Source organism: Corvus brachyrhynchos, unplaced genomic scaffold, assembly GCF_000691975.1.
Source record: "Corvus brachyrhynchos isolate BGI_N302 unplaced genomic scaffold, ASM69197v1 scaffold194, whole genome shotgun sequence".
NCBI classification, from domain to species: Eukaryota; Metazoa; Chordata; class Aves; order Passeriformes; family Corvidae; genus Corvus; species Corvus brachyrhynchos.
In genome coordinates this window covers 5,579,286-5,594,096 of record NW_008237890.1, presented here as the reverse complement: position 1 = coordinate 5,594,096, position 14,811 = coordinate 5,579,286, and the positions used below count along the sequence as shown (strand labels likewise).

At 34.9% G+C, this 14,811-nt stretch overlaps 1 protein-coding gene across 1 annotated transcript in view; it reads left to right on the top strand.

Annotated features, from left to right (window-relative positions):
* Positions 1–14,811, top strand: part of BNC2 (basonuclin 2) — a 322,953-nt gene that overhangs the window by 94,413 nt on the left and 213,729 nt on the right. The window contains 1 exon segment of the mRNA XM_008632568.2: positions 1–8. This exon segment is cut by the window's left edge and continues 193 nt beyond it. Coding sequence (XP_008630790.2) covers positions 1–8 — 8 coding nt within the window.

Below are 14,811 nucleotides of genomic sequence, written 5' to 3'. Positions count from 1 at the left end.
CCCAACAGGTACGTTACTTTCGTTTATTTTAAAACATGGAATTTTTGTGCTTCCCCCCCCTCCTTTTTCTCTTTCTTTCCACGTTTCATTTTTGTTTCATTCATCACTACATAGTTAGCCTCTGAACTGTCATAACTATGTCATTGGAATGTGCATGGTTACTTCATTTCTTCCCTAAGGGCTCCTTTTTAAAAGAAGAAAAAAATATTAAAGCTTTAAGTAAAAGCAGAGTATTTGTTTTAAAGTTTCCAAATGGAGCTTTGCTCCTAGTAAGATTGTTTTTCTTTCTTTCTTTGCTTTTGTTTTGTTCCAGCCTTTTTCCCCTTTGCTATCCCCTGTCCCATAAATAAAAGTGTCTGCTATCCCAGCAAAACTCCTTTTTCTTCCTGAGTACATAAGCCCCCAAAATCAAACTGATACTAAATTTAGGGGGCCCCTCTGAACGGCATAATTGACTTCATGTGGTAGAACACAGTTTTATTCAGAGGGAAGGAGCGACGAGCCGTCCTGCTGGAGCTGCTGCCAGCACGGAGCTGAGGGTCGTTAGAGGAGACAGTTTCAGTCCTCGGGTCTCTCCTCTCCCGCTCCCTCTCCCCGCTTGCTCCCTCTCTCGCTCCCCCTCTCTCTGCGGAGCTGAGCCTTGGCGTCCTCCCCAGAGCTGCTCCTTCACCGGGGGCCGCGTTTAAGGCAGCTTGGTATGCCGGTTCTGACGGGAAAGCGAAAATGTTACTGCAAGGCCAGTTATAACTGATAATTAATCACAGGAACCACTGTCTCTGTACCATGCACTTGGTGATACGCGCCTTGTGTGTTACAGTAAATTTTGCACAATTGCTTGGCTCTTCTGGGTGAAGGGAAAGGGACAAGGGAAAAAAAAATAAGGAAAAAAAAGAAAGGGAGAGGGGAAAAAAAAAAAGAAAAAAGAGAGGGAGAAACTTTCAGCTTGGATGGGGCTCAAGCAGGGGAGGGAAGTTCAACCTCGAGGTTTTTAACAGGGTGACTCCCTACCAGGAGATGTTTTACCCTTCTGAAAACTAGTTTCGAATTATGGTCTGACACTGATGGATAATAATTGAAATATTGTGTTAGCCAGAAGAGGAGTTAGTAAATTTGTGTAGTAATATTTGTCTTTTATTTAATGTTGGACATAAGATGAATTAATTCATTTACCTGAGAGGTGTTGTACTGTAAGAAAAGAGGGGGAAAGTAAATTGGTTTTTGTAGTTTAAAGGAACAAAGCATGCCTGAATACTGACCATAAAACAATAGTTTAATTAAAAAAACTTTAAAGCCAGGAAAAACCCCAAAGCAGATAGTTATTAACCAATAGCGGCTGTCTATGGGTGATCATTTAAGCAGTATAGCTCAGGACAGGATGAAGGCGTTTGAATAAGGAATATTTTGATGTATCCTGTAGAGGGACCCTGATTACTGCTGATACAGTATGCTGGTATAGAATGTAATCAACGTAAGGCAAATAAGCAACTCTGTTCAATTTCCCATTCTTAAAAGTAAAAAAGTTCATTTCCTGGTAGAGATGCACATTTCAAAAACACTGCTTGGCACTAGGAAGGGTGAATTGCTACCGCACTGCTTACAAACATTATCAGCTCTATGCCTCTCTTTGAGACATAACATATTTGGTTACACTGATATTAGGCAGTGACATGGAAAGCAGTTATTCTAATTACTTGCTATATTCTTTTAGCAAGAAGTCAGATTAAATTTTAAGGGTGGAGGAAAGGTTCTTTACATTTCAGCCACAAAAGAGTTAACATAACTAGATCCAGATAACAATCAATTGATAAATGACGATTGAACCACATAGATAGTACTAGATTGTCTGTTTAGTATTAGATCTTTTTCAACAGATTTAGATTGTGTGGTCTCTAAAATACTAGAAAATGTTCAACACTGACAAAGAAAGGAAACAAAACTAAATAGAAGGGCATCACAATGTGTAAGGGGGGTCAAATAATTTGAGACAACTACCTTATTAAACCAAATCGAACATTTATGCACTCAATCTAGGCTATTTGTTTATTATTTTTCTTTTTAAATAATATTTTTAATGTACTAATTCTTGAATATTAACTGGATTTTGTAAATTATTGAACATGAATGCCCATGCTGTACTCTGTATCCAAAGCGAGAAGTAATGTACTAAATGACTAAATGTGTGGTGGATGCTGCATCAGTGTGAATTGGCAGACATACACAGTAGCACTGAAAAGGTGGTAATGTCGAACAGATTTATTTCTTAAAAGTCTGTTGCTGACACGTTTGCGTACTTGTTAATCTCCTTGTCATATTTTGTTTGTTTGTTTATCATGTGCTAAGCATATCCAGTGCAAATATGCTTTCATCATGCTTTTAAGAGGAGGGTAAGTTATTTTGCTAAATGCATTTCTCTCCTCTTTAAGGATAACATTTTGTCTTATATTTCTGATTTGTTGGGGCTGTTATAACTTGCTAGCTTGTACATATAGTGTGCAAGTGCAATTGCAGATTTGTGTCTAAGTGCCAGTGTTTCTTGGTAAATCACTAAAATTTTGAATACTGTTTTCTGTTATCTATTTTCATTCATTTGATAGTTAATTATTTTCAGTCCATCTTCTGGAAATGTAAGTATTTTAAGAACTTTTCCTATGCTTTAAGAAAAATTGTTTTCATGAGTACAAATAACATAAAGTTATGAAATGTACATAAGTTGCAAGCAAAGTTTGGAATGGTTTGAAAGAACTGTTTAGTGAAACTTTTCCAGCTATACACAGTATTGCTAGAGACATTTCTCTTTCAAATTTCTAAGTGTAATGCTGCTTTTCCACATATTTTCTAGAAGCAAACAAACTCTGAGCCCCATCACTTTCCCATGGAAGTATAACTTAATCTCAAGTAGGTTTTTAGTGGAAAAACTAAAGCATAGCAAGATTTATGTAGAACAAAACAAAACCTTTCAATCCCTCCCTCCTCTTACCTCTCAACTCACACTGCACTGCTATTTGAATAATATAGGAGTGAATAACTTTCCTCAGAATAAAAAGAAAATCAACTTCATTGTGATATTTGTCTTAGAAAAATTAGGATTGATTGTACAGGTTTGGGTTATTAATAGCAAGTATGGTGGTACTTATTTTTGGACTATTTTCTTTCGAAAATGGGAGCACAAAAAATGGTATCTCCACATTCCAGAGCAAATTCAGATTTTTGTGCGGTGAGAGGGGAAAAGGAATACTATTCTAAATTACCTGTGAGAAGTTTATGACATGGTCACTTGACTGCATTGTTTTGCCTATGTACCTTTTGTCCATGTAAAATTGTGTGATTTGCTTGAAAGGGGTCATCCCTTCTGTATACAGAAGAATGTCTGATAACCTCAAAGGGCGTAAATCTTAACTTTTAAAAAGGAGTGTTTCTTTGGGTCACTTTGATCAGTGACAGGTCGAGAATGAGCAGAAACCCTTGGCTTCTTTTCCATGCTCATCTGGTTAGGTCCAGGGCACGCACTGCCCATTCTAGTTCTGGCAAGGAGTTGTTAACAACAGAAAAGAAGGTCTGGATTTGATTGATTAAAAAAAAGCAGGCTTTTGTGATTGTCTGCTTTCATAAATATTTTGTGCATTTGTCAGAATAAGAAATGTCATTTTTCTTCATCCAGTTACCTTAAGGGCTGTAATGTTCTAAAATACTTTAAAGTCATTTCAGAAATGAGACCGTAAGAGAAATGGCTGTAACCCACAGTGACACAAAATGCCAGAGCCATCCACCTTTTTGTTGAGAAAGAAGTATGTTTAATCCATTTCAGATAAAAAGGTAATAGCCTTTCCAGAATCTGTTTTCAACATGAGAGTGAAAAAGCAGTATACAGAATTATAAATGGATCTGTGCATCATTACATAGTAATTTAGGATTCACTCAATGATGTAACAAAATTAACAACATAATTTCATTGTGTAACTGTATCTTATTAAAGAACAACTGTCTGACATTCTCTTACAGTTGCTTTATTTAACTTCATGCAAATATTATTAGTAGTGACATTTCTCTATTGTACATTAGATTCTCTCATTAGCATGATGTGTTAGTTATCACCAGAGAAATCACTTCTAGATAGGTGAGCGAGAAGCCAAGAAAACGAAAAATTAAATCAATGATGTATATTAATATAGACGCATCTGTTCACAAGAGATATGGTACAGTAAATTCAACTTTTTTTCCTTGCATAAATGCATGCTTATTCCAAGGAAAACTAAATAATACTTATAATATGTGGAGTATGTGTTTATATTGCTAGAAATATTAAATTGCATATAACGTGTGCTGCCTTTTTTGAGCTGTGCTTGTATCTTGCATCTGATAGTTCCTAGAATTGATGTAGACACAGGCACATAAACTGTTTATTGAACCTGTGTTTAAAAATAGGAGAGTAGTGTAATGTCTAATGGATTGAAGGTGAAAGCTTTTTAAATGTTTCTGGGTTGTTGGTCATAGAGGTTGTATGCAATTTTAACATTTATTAAGTAATTAACTGTTTTACTGTAGCATGTAACTATGTACATGCGAAAGGAGTTCAAACTTAATTTGACAACAGGCTGTAACATCATACATTGATTTACTATGAACATTTTGAGAAGAAGATTGGCATTGGTAAAATGCATTTCGTAGCTTAAGGTAATCACCTTTCTAAGTAAGCATCAGCAAACATAATAATCTTATAATTATATATATTTTTATCACACCATTTTAAAGATGATGTGAGCCCAGGTGGGGTTTTTTAATGCTGTTCATGATTAAATTTGTGTGCTAGAATGAATTTAGAAGCTTTGTTGGGTACATTGTCTTATTTCAGACACTTGCTTTAATTTTGTTGGGTATTTTGATAAAGCGTGGTTTAAATGTGTACTTTTCCTTTTATCAAATCAAAAATATTTGCCTCAAGAATTTTTTGCTGCTTCCGATGTGCCTCAGAATAGGGGCATTGGGAAATATTGTACATGACAAAAATGCAGGATGTTTCGTGCGGCATATACAACTAGACATACAAATACATGCAATGATAGATGCATGGCTATACACATGATACATGATTAAAAGTAAACAATGCATCTCTATAGCTTCTGTCACTGTGTTCGGTATTTAAAGGAGAACTAAAATATAGCAAATTGTTTCCCATTCCTTTCTATACATATTAATCTTGCACATATATACATACGGTGTTTGAACATATTTGTGCCATTCTATATCTTTGTTGATGATGTGCTAACACTGTCAGAGCTTTGAGATATGTATGCACAAAACTGTAAAACCTGCATGAATCATTGAAACACATTAAATCACATACTTAAATATATATTGTGCAATAAGTACTCGTGTTTAACATTTAAAAATACACTGGTTTATATTTTTTGATTTTGTATTTTAGTAGTTACTTATTCAAGTATAGTTTTATAGGGATTTGATTAATGTAGTGACGGAACAGATTTGGTATAAAACAGCAGCAGATTCTCCTGCTCTTATGTCAGGGTTAAGAGCCAAGGCAAATCTTCCCTAACTAATTAGATGCTGAGTAAGGCATCTTAGTGAAGTTGGGGCAAAAGTGAATGGGTCACAGCTGAGGCAAGATTGCAAGGACTGTAGTGATAGTGAAAGCATTCACATTTGCCAGGTCATTGTGACACTGTGCTGATTGCAAAGGAACACCCTGTTCACTGATACAGAACTGCCGTCATAAAGTAGAATCAGAAACAAAAGCTTTAAAGAGCATTTACTTTTTACTAGAAATACTCAAAACATACGCTGTGTATAGCTTTCTTTGCTCAGTTATTTTTTCAAACAATAGTGCTTCTGCTATTGTAAAAAGATTTGCCTTATAGACTAATGTTTCTTCACAGTTTAGAAGAATTTCCAAACTTGGGGCTCCTAGTATACCCAGGAGGTGATGAATCATACTGGCTCAAGAAAGAGAAGGCTGAAACAGAGAAGAGGGAGAAAAGGAGAATTCCACTCTTACTGTCTCAATCACTTAGTTCGGAAAGAGAATCAGTAATGCAGCTTTTTGCTGTAATTCTGAGAGTGTAAAGACAAAATTTCAGCATCTAGATAAACTTGAATCAAGGGGCTTATTTTTTGCCCAGCTGACCTGTAGAAAGGAGTAAACTTAAAAAGCATTTTGATATAATGAATGTCTATGTGTTTATGTACAGTTTTTCAATGAGGCAAAATGCATTCTTTAGTTTAACATCAGTCTGTCTAACAAATGTCCAAAATAAAGAGACTGTACATCAGCCAGTGGACAGGCATCTGTTGCTTTACTGTTCACCCCACTCATTATCTTAACACCCTAATGCCTCCTTTCCTTAATTGAAATACTTGACAACTGTTTTCCAAATTATTTTTGTTCACTGACAGAGAAAACAGTGGCACTTGTATGGCTCTGTCACACAATATTTTGTCATAGAAAGGTCCTCGGATTTGGAGGGCAGGGGGGTGAGCATCTCAGAATTGCGTTGATCAGTGTGAACTTGCCAACAGTGTACCATTGATGCTATTCCGACTCTCTTGGGAAGCCATTGCATCCCCATCCTCTACTGATGATGCGTATCTGTGCACTTGTGCAAAGGAAAGGAGAGTGTCATCTGCCACTTAGAGAACATGGGAGTTCAGAAAAGAGAATGTCATGATTACCATCCTGCCATTCCCTCACATGCACCACACAGAACTCAGCAATCTTCTCTTACAAAGTGAATAAGAAGTGATACTTTAAGAAGCTTTATGGAAAGTGAGAAAATTTATTCTGGGCTTGTCATTGAAGTTAAATTTACTGTGATATTTGAGGTGGTGTTTACCCAAAAATGGACCACAGCACAAATACACCAGTAGAGATCGGTGCTGCTGTCTGCCTACCTGTGGGTTTTGGAAGATGTCCCTTATAAAGGAGACTGAGTGACTGGGTAAATGCCTGCCTATTTTTTGTGATATCTACTGCAATTAATATTGAAAACAGAGCTTTAATTGTTCTTTTTCTCGGTATTTTTTAACAACTCAGGGAACAACAGGACACATCTAATTAACACAATTTGTTTATTTGTGGTGTTGCTTTTTAAACTTTATTTCACCAGAATTCCAGGAAAAGAGATAGTTTACCTGAATCTCTGAATATGCATTTTCTCCGTGATTTCTTTAAATGTGTATTTCTTAAAGGTTGGTAACTTTAAAATGCAATGCTTCTAGCTTTGAGCAGTTTAGTTCTTTTCATCTGAGCAATTCAACATTTGGTGAACTAGTAAGAGGAAAACAGAATATAAAAGATCACATCCTCACAGTGATCCAAGCATGTGTTTTCCATTCATGTCACTGGAGGCTCTGTCATGCATCAAGGACAACATATAGTTCAGGTAGAGAATCACAGACAGCAAGGTACTAGCCTTCAGAGTGAGCTGTAAGCAGGAGCTCAATTCTGTAAGTCTTCTGTACATGTGTAACTTTTATGAAGTTGAATGTGCAGGTATTCTGCAAGACAAGATTCTGTGGTGGTAGAGAAAGTTGTTCTTATGTATTTTAATATTTTCTATTACTTAGACACCGAGGAGAGGAACATCATTTAAAAAAAATAAAATTAACTGTTGCACTTTCTTAAGGAAATCTAAACCTGATTTCCTGGTTTATTAAAATCCAGAAATTAAACAAGGTTCTCTGTTAAAGTCTGGTCAGGTGTGAGCTTTTAGACATTATGGACCTCTGTATGGCTTTATGTCTTGGTCACTGAAGGATCAGTTTTTTGTGGGTTACCTGGAAGTTCCCAGTGCAAAATTATGGTTGCTTTCATTTTGCCTCTGAACTTTTGAATTTTTTCAACCAGAAATCTCAGAATGAAATTTGGGCAGGATAATTCAACATGAAAGGAATTGGAGGAGAAATGTTTACAGGACTCCTTGCTAACTGGTATTGCCAACTTTTGTTGTAGCATTTTGAAAGGAATTATTCTTGTTTACATAAAAATTTGGCTTCCCAAAATGTTCTATCTTCTCTGTTTTCTCATTAGAAATATATGTTTATAAAAGCAAACCAGAAGATGTTTTTGTCAGATCTGTTTATGCAGATTTATTTTCTTTTAGCATATTCATTGCCTTTTGCCTGCACAGAATACAAAACCTTGTGTACTGTACTGCAGTTTTATTGCTGCTTTCAGAGGGATGTCTTGTGAGATGTTACGGCTCCTGTGGAAGTACAACAGCAAAATGTCATTTTATGATAGATCATTATTGATATCCTTTATTTATTTATGTCTTTCCTCATTTTTTTGTCCCTACAGTTTGTCTTTCTCTGTATATATATCTGAATATGTATTAAAAGAAAAAACTCTTCTTGGTAGTAATTGAATAATTAAAACAATCTTGATTATAAGGGTCTATAGGAAGATGTAAGGGGCAGAGAGGAGAAGCATCACTTCCAAGGATGACTTAATATAAGTGCTGACATGGAGAGTTCAGTGTTGTTTTATTTTAGTTTGTCTGTATGCAAAAAACCTGATAAAAATGTGTGATGTCCTGGATTATCATGTGGAAGGTGGTGAAAAGCATCTCAGTTTGATTTCCACTTTGTACAATTTCTTAACCAAGGCATGGCTAATACTTAAAAAGAAACCCTCATTATATTTGTATTCTCATATATCAAATCCGTGTATTTGACAAAGGAAATATCAAGAAAAATGGAAACATTAAACTCATGGAATACTTGAATACTATTTTTTTCCACAAAGACTTAGTAGACAAAAAAAAATCAGACTGGACTTCAGCGAGTTGTTCAAAAGCAAATTACATTGTTCATATTAAACCCAAAACCTGTATCACTGTGTTCAGACTTAGTTCTTAATTAAAAATGTGCCTTTTCTTTCTTACAGGAATTCTCTAAAAAAATTTATGGAAACCTGTAAAGTGGAATTCATAGGAAAACAATCTCCTCTGAAGTGGTAGCAGCAGTTTTGCTGAGTAGTGGACATGTTTTCACACTTCTTATCACAACTTTTAGTAGCTATTTGTTCCTTGAACAGTTTACTTTTTAAAATACATAAATTTGATAAGAACATCTGAAATAGATGTCTTGGGGAGGAGGGAGGTAAAAACTAATGAAGAGTATGCAAGGAAAGAAATAATTGCTTCCAGCTGGCTTTATATAATAAAACTACTATTAAAATGAGGAGCTCCATTAGCAAGGCTTTAATTATATATTTTCTTACATTTCTAAATAAACAGTGTAGTCTTTAAAAAATAGCACTTAAATGAGTAAAGTGTGACAGCTCTCACACTAGCCAGGGAAAAATATTAAGAAGTACCAACTCATCTACCCTGCCTTAATGCCCCACAGCAGTTGACATTGCTGGAATGCCTCCTGCAGCTGGTGGCATATGACTGTCATTTGCAGGCAGGAGATACAGAGAGTTTACACAATGGAGGCATTCATGAAAGTGTTCCTCATCTGGGACTCCTGAAGCTCTCATTTTATTGACCCTGTCAGAATTTAACTGGTAGGCTGTCAAATTATGTGTTGCTTTATCTAATATTAGTTTTTCTTTTAAATTAGAATGCACAGAAGAAAGCATTGTGGAAAGCAGGTATGAAAAGCAAAACCAACTTCTGGCTTAGTTGCTAAAACAGGAAAAACATAATAACTGTGTAAAAACTTTATAATTTGTTCTGAAAATTGTAGGGATTCTGTATCTTGTTCATGATTAAATAATGTTGCTTATTTATAGAATTTTTCAGGGTTTGGAGTAGGGTGGGATTTTTTTTTTTACCATTCAAAGCCTTAAACAGAAATCTGTTTTCTGAATTACTGTGTTTCTCAAGTGTAACTCAAACATTGGTGTACAAACAGTTTTGTGAAACAGCTCAATAATCACTCATGTTCTTAAAGATAGCAGGAAAAGTGCTCTTTTTACAAACTTCTCCTGAAAGAGATTTATTCATATGCTTTGCTGCATCTTCATGCAGAACGACATAAAGAAATGCCCAGCAAGAACTGCCCATTAACAGTTTTGATTATGTTCTGCAAACAATGTAATAATCTCAAAGTTGATTGATGATTTTAAATATGTTATTTATATTACAGATTGGCTGCTTATTAATTCAGTGATGTTGAGGCATGACCTCTCCAAAGCCATAATTTGCATAAAAAAAATAGATTGTATGCACAGCTTCATTGATATCTGGGAGAGAACTAGTTACAGTAGCAGACAGCACACCAAAACATTGGCTTCATGCAGATGGAGCATACTGCAAAGGAAGTACCTTACGCAGTGAGTTACTCATTTTAATAGATCCTCCTATCCACTAGTCCATTGTTAATGCAATGTTGCAGTTCAGTTCAGGGTGGAGACGGGAAGAGAGAGAAAGGGAATGAGAGTGAATTATTAGATTAAAGGAAAATTAATTTTAACGTGGTGTCTCTCAATCACTTCCTTTCTGCAAGGAAAAAATCCCTCAACTCACACTATATGTTTTTGTTCATGTATAGAGATAAGGGATGACATCTGTCTGTCTGACATGGGATCTCATTATCATAGATTTTACTTACTATATTTTTTTATAATTGTTCTATTCTTAAAAAAAAATTGGATTTCTACTGTAATAGTGATAGCTAAATAGTAAACAATGTTTTAAATTATAAAATGTGTATGAGTGGCTATGTTTGTTTCCAGTGTATGATATCCATTTTATTCCTACTTTGATTTCCACTTCCTAGAAAACAAAATAATTTTATCACAAAAGACAAAATAATCTAAATAGAATGTTATTATACTATTTTGAAAGACCTCCTAAAATATTACCCTGGAATCTACTGAGATGCTGATTTTTCTCTGCAGGGATAAATAAGAAAGACAACTGAAACATTTAAATTTAGTTGAAAATGTGGGGTTTTTTTAACCTTTTGATACAATACAGCGTTCTGAGTACATTGTCTCCCCCTAAACATTAAAAAAGAAATGTTTGTATAAGATGCAATATTAAATCAGTATTTAGCAATCCACAGATAGTTCATTTACAAGAACTTGGCAAATGTATAGTCTCTCTCATCAGTGAATTTTCATTCGAGGAAAGTGCTACTTCTCCAGTTTTGCATAGCAGTTATTGTAAAGGGGCATTTTTGTTTTCTTTTCAGTAAAGATTGAGAAAAAAATGAAGCTGGTACCTATTGGTTTGTGTTTTTTGTTAATGAGGGTGGTTTCATTAGTTGCTTCCCAGTCTGAGTTTCTAAGGAGTGATGTAAAAGCTGGGGTTTAGAACATGAACAAGCACATGGAAATTGTTCAGAAAATAATAAACATGGTTAGTAATCAGACTTACCTGAAAATTTATTTAAAATAATTTCTATCTGTTTTCTTGTGGTGAAACCTTCACTGAGGTTGTCAGCCTGTCAGTACACTCTTACAGGTGAAATCTGAAGTATCTCAAAATTTTCTGCTAGTACAAAATTTCCTGCAGAAAACCAATACTTTACAACACTAGAAAATTATAATTTTAAGTGCCTAGTCCTTTGCTCATTGAAATCAATACAAGTATAGTCTATAATCACAAAACTGGTGTGAGGGCTTTTCCAACAGTCTTTCCTCAGAAACATGTAATTCATGTTTTGCTTCTTCTGTGATGGAGCACATTAAATATTAAATGAAGAAAAAATTGTAGAAGCAAAATTTGGGGAATGGATTAGAGCATTGCACTCTAGTTTCAAATAATGTAGTATTTGTAAAAGCATGACCTTTAAAGTCTAGGTTCTTCAAAATTTTAATTATACACTTAGGAGAAAGTGTGTTATATGCTACTGTGCGGCATATGCTAGTTTAAAAAAATAATCTTCTGATAACTCAGTGCGCAATAACTCTTATAATTCAGGCATTTTTAAACTTTAAAATGCAATTTTAATCTTGCATAAAAATGTATGGTTTCTTAATCTATTTCTTCATTTATGACATCTTTCAGAAGACAGTGGAAGAAAATTATTTAACTCATAGCATAGACAGCAATGGTATTAAGAAGGAAAACATCACAAATCCCCCAAACAAAACTAACCCCAATTTAAACATCTTTAGTTAATATTTATGTATCTTTTGCATGAAAGTGCTTAGACATGAAATGATGTCCTTCTCCACATGCTTATTTTGCTTTGTTTTAATGTTGAGGAGTTAAAAGTCAGGTGTGAAAATGTTAAAGCAATTCCATCCATAAGCAGTTTTATAAAGAGGAAGTTGATATTTGGTCCTCTACAAACAGACCTATATAAATCATGTTTTGTATGATTTTTAAATTTACATTTTTAAAGGCCTTTTTTAATGATTCCAAACAGAAATAAAACTCTTCTAACATGTAGAGTTCGTGAAATACCTAAATTTGTAAATGCGTAAAGTAGCACAGTAGACAGGAGACTTGATTTTAAATGACTGGGTTTTTTTTTTCTGAGCCTGTCCTTTCTATGCCACATCCATATCCCTTCCAAAATTCTGCAGTGGTCAGGTGTGGCATTTTGTTCTATCCACTGACTTGCATATGCCTGTTTATACACCTACAAACTGTAAAAAGAAAACTGACTAAATGCGGCTTCAGGGAAAAGAAAGGAGTGGTGGGCGCAGATACCAGCTGGAGCTTGATGCATGTGTTCTCTTCTGTGGCACCGTTTTGTTGTTGATGTGGGAATGTAGCTAAACAGTGGCTACAGATGCTCCACTAAATAAGTATCCACATAAATTCCAGCTGTGAACTTGTGATTCATCCTTCCCTGCACAAAAGATATGTTTCCATATGTCCCATTATGTTCCATATTTGATTTTTATCACACATTGTGTGCCAGTCTGAATCTCGTCTACATGCTTTTTGTGAATTCTGTAACCCTTTTACTTTCTCCTTTGAATTAGTTATAACACACCCTACCCTCTGTGCAAAAGTCCACATTACAATCATACAGTATCCTTGTAAATAATTTTTTAATTAATAAAGTACATAAATAATGCATCCATGTAACCACTGTAACACTGAGACTGGACATACCTAAAATAATTTTATTAGTCCATTTGGAAAGTATTTCTCTAGAAGCTAACTCTGCAGTCCTTAAAAGGATTCGAGTCCTAAATAATTTCATCTTCAAAGTGACCTGTACCTTAGTTTATCAAAAAAATGCATTTTTCTGATATTATCTGTAATAACTTCAGGTAACTAATGTACATAGCCTCTACATTTTTAAGTATGTAATTGATTCATAAGGAATTTCATTTTGAATTATGAATAATATCAATTGTTAACCATTTATGCTCTCTGAGACTCATTGAAAAGAGCTGCAAAGCCATCACTGGTTCCATGGTATCAAATAAAATATGTTACTTCATTATATTTTTAAAATATTTCTCTTATTAGTTATATTCTTCTGATTGGAATTCAGGATATTTCTTCTTCTGATAGCATATTGTAGATAGGGAAATTGGCTTGTCGAAATTTAGGTATTCAGGCCCCAAGACCATATAACCCCCTATAGTTTAAAATACTAAAAAAAAAGTAAGGATTTGAAAATGCTTGCTGAGTTGCAGTGTAGGCTTTTGAGTCATCTTATTGCAGTATAGGTAGGAGAAACATGGCCCCAGAATTCTAATAGGACTGAAATATGGCTGCTGGTCCCCTCTGTAAGAAACAGTGCTGCAAGAGGTTTGAACTAAGTTTTATTTATGATAGTCATTGACTACCATGAAACCACTCAAAACGTGAGGCAGAAGCCAGCATTATTTGCTAGATAGCTGTGGTCTAGAAAGTCACTGTCTTTGTAAAGGTAAAACCACAGTGGTTGTTGTAATTCTTAAAGTCATTATTAAAGTACTAAATTTGGTCATTGGTTTTTGCAAGTTGTTGAAGCCAATGCTTTTAACTCCAGAAAAATTTTAGAATGACATATCAGGAACTGGATGAAATGCTTGCAGTCTTCAGAAGTGAAATTACTGTGCAGATGTTACAGCACTGCTGTAATTTTCATATAGTCAATTACAGTACACTCACCTATGTAGGTAGTTGTAGTTTTGTTGACTGAAGAGAGTGTTAAGAGAGTACAGTTTTCTAAAACAAGGTATATCAAAGCAAATACTGAGATCTGCTACGAAGAAGCATCATTTAGCTATGTGCAGAATTTGACCTCCAGTGCCTTTTTTGTCTGTTGTGTTCAAGGAAAGATAAGTTCTGTTCATAATGGAAAATCTCCAGGCAAGTCAGGTATAACCATTGTACCAACATTTTTGAAAGGAATGCATAGTTAATTAGTGTCTATTTTAAACTGAATGTGTCTGTGTTATAGATTTCAATTTGAAAAAAGAGAGAGTATCAAGATAAAATTATAAGTAAATGGGGTCTACTCTTGGCCATGTCTGAGGTACCACTGAGCTGAACCACTGGTCACTGTGAAATTCCAATCAAAATGCAGATAAGTTTGGCATAAACGTAATAAAGGGTTGCTGTGTTTCAAGAACAGTAAAGAAGACTTTAACAGGTGAAAAGGCTGGAGACTATCAGTTTATTTTACAGCTAGGATAGGTATTTCAAATCAAGTGAGTGGTGCTGCTTGTAACAAAGCATCTGCAAAGTGTGACATTGATATTCTGTGTTCAAGAAGTTCAACGTCAACACAGCTGTGACTTACCACTTTTAGCAACCTTGTCAACTGGGAGTTAGATAAAATACTTTTAATTTGGGCATGAGGTTGGGTGAGAGTACTGGGATAGGAGTATAATTTCAGATGCTATTAATTTTCATGAAATAACATTTGTGTGCTTTGTCTTGCCAGATA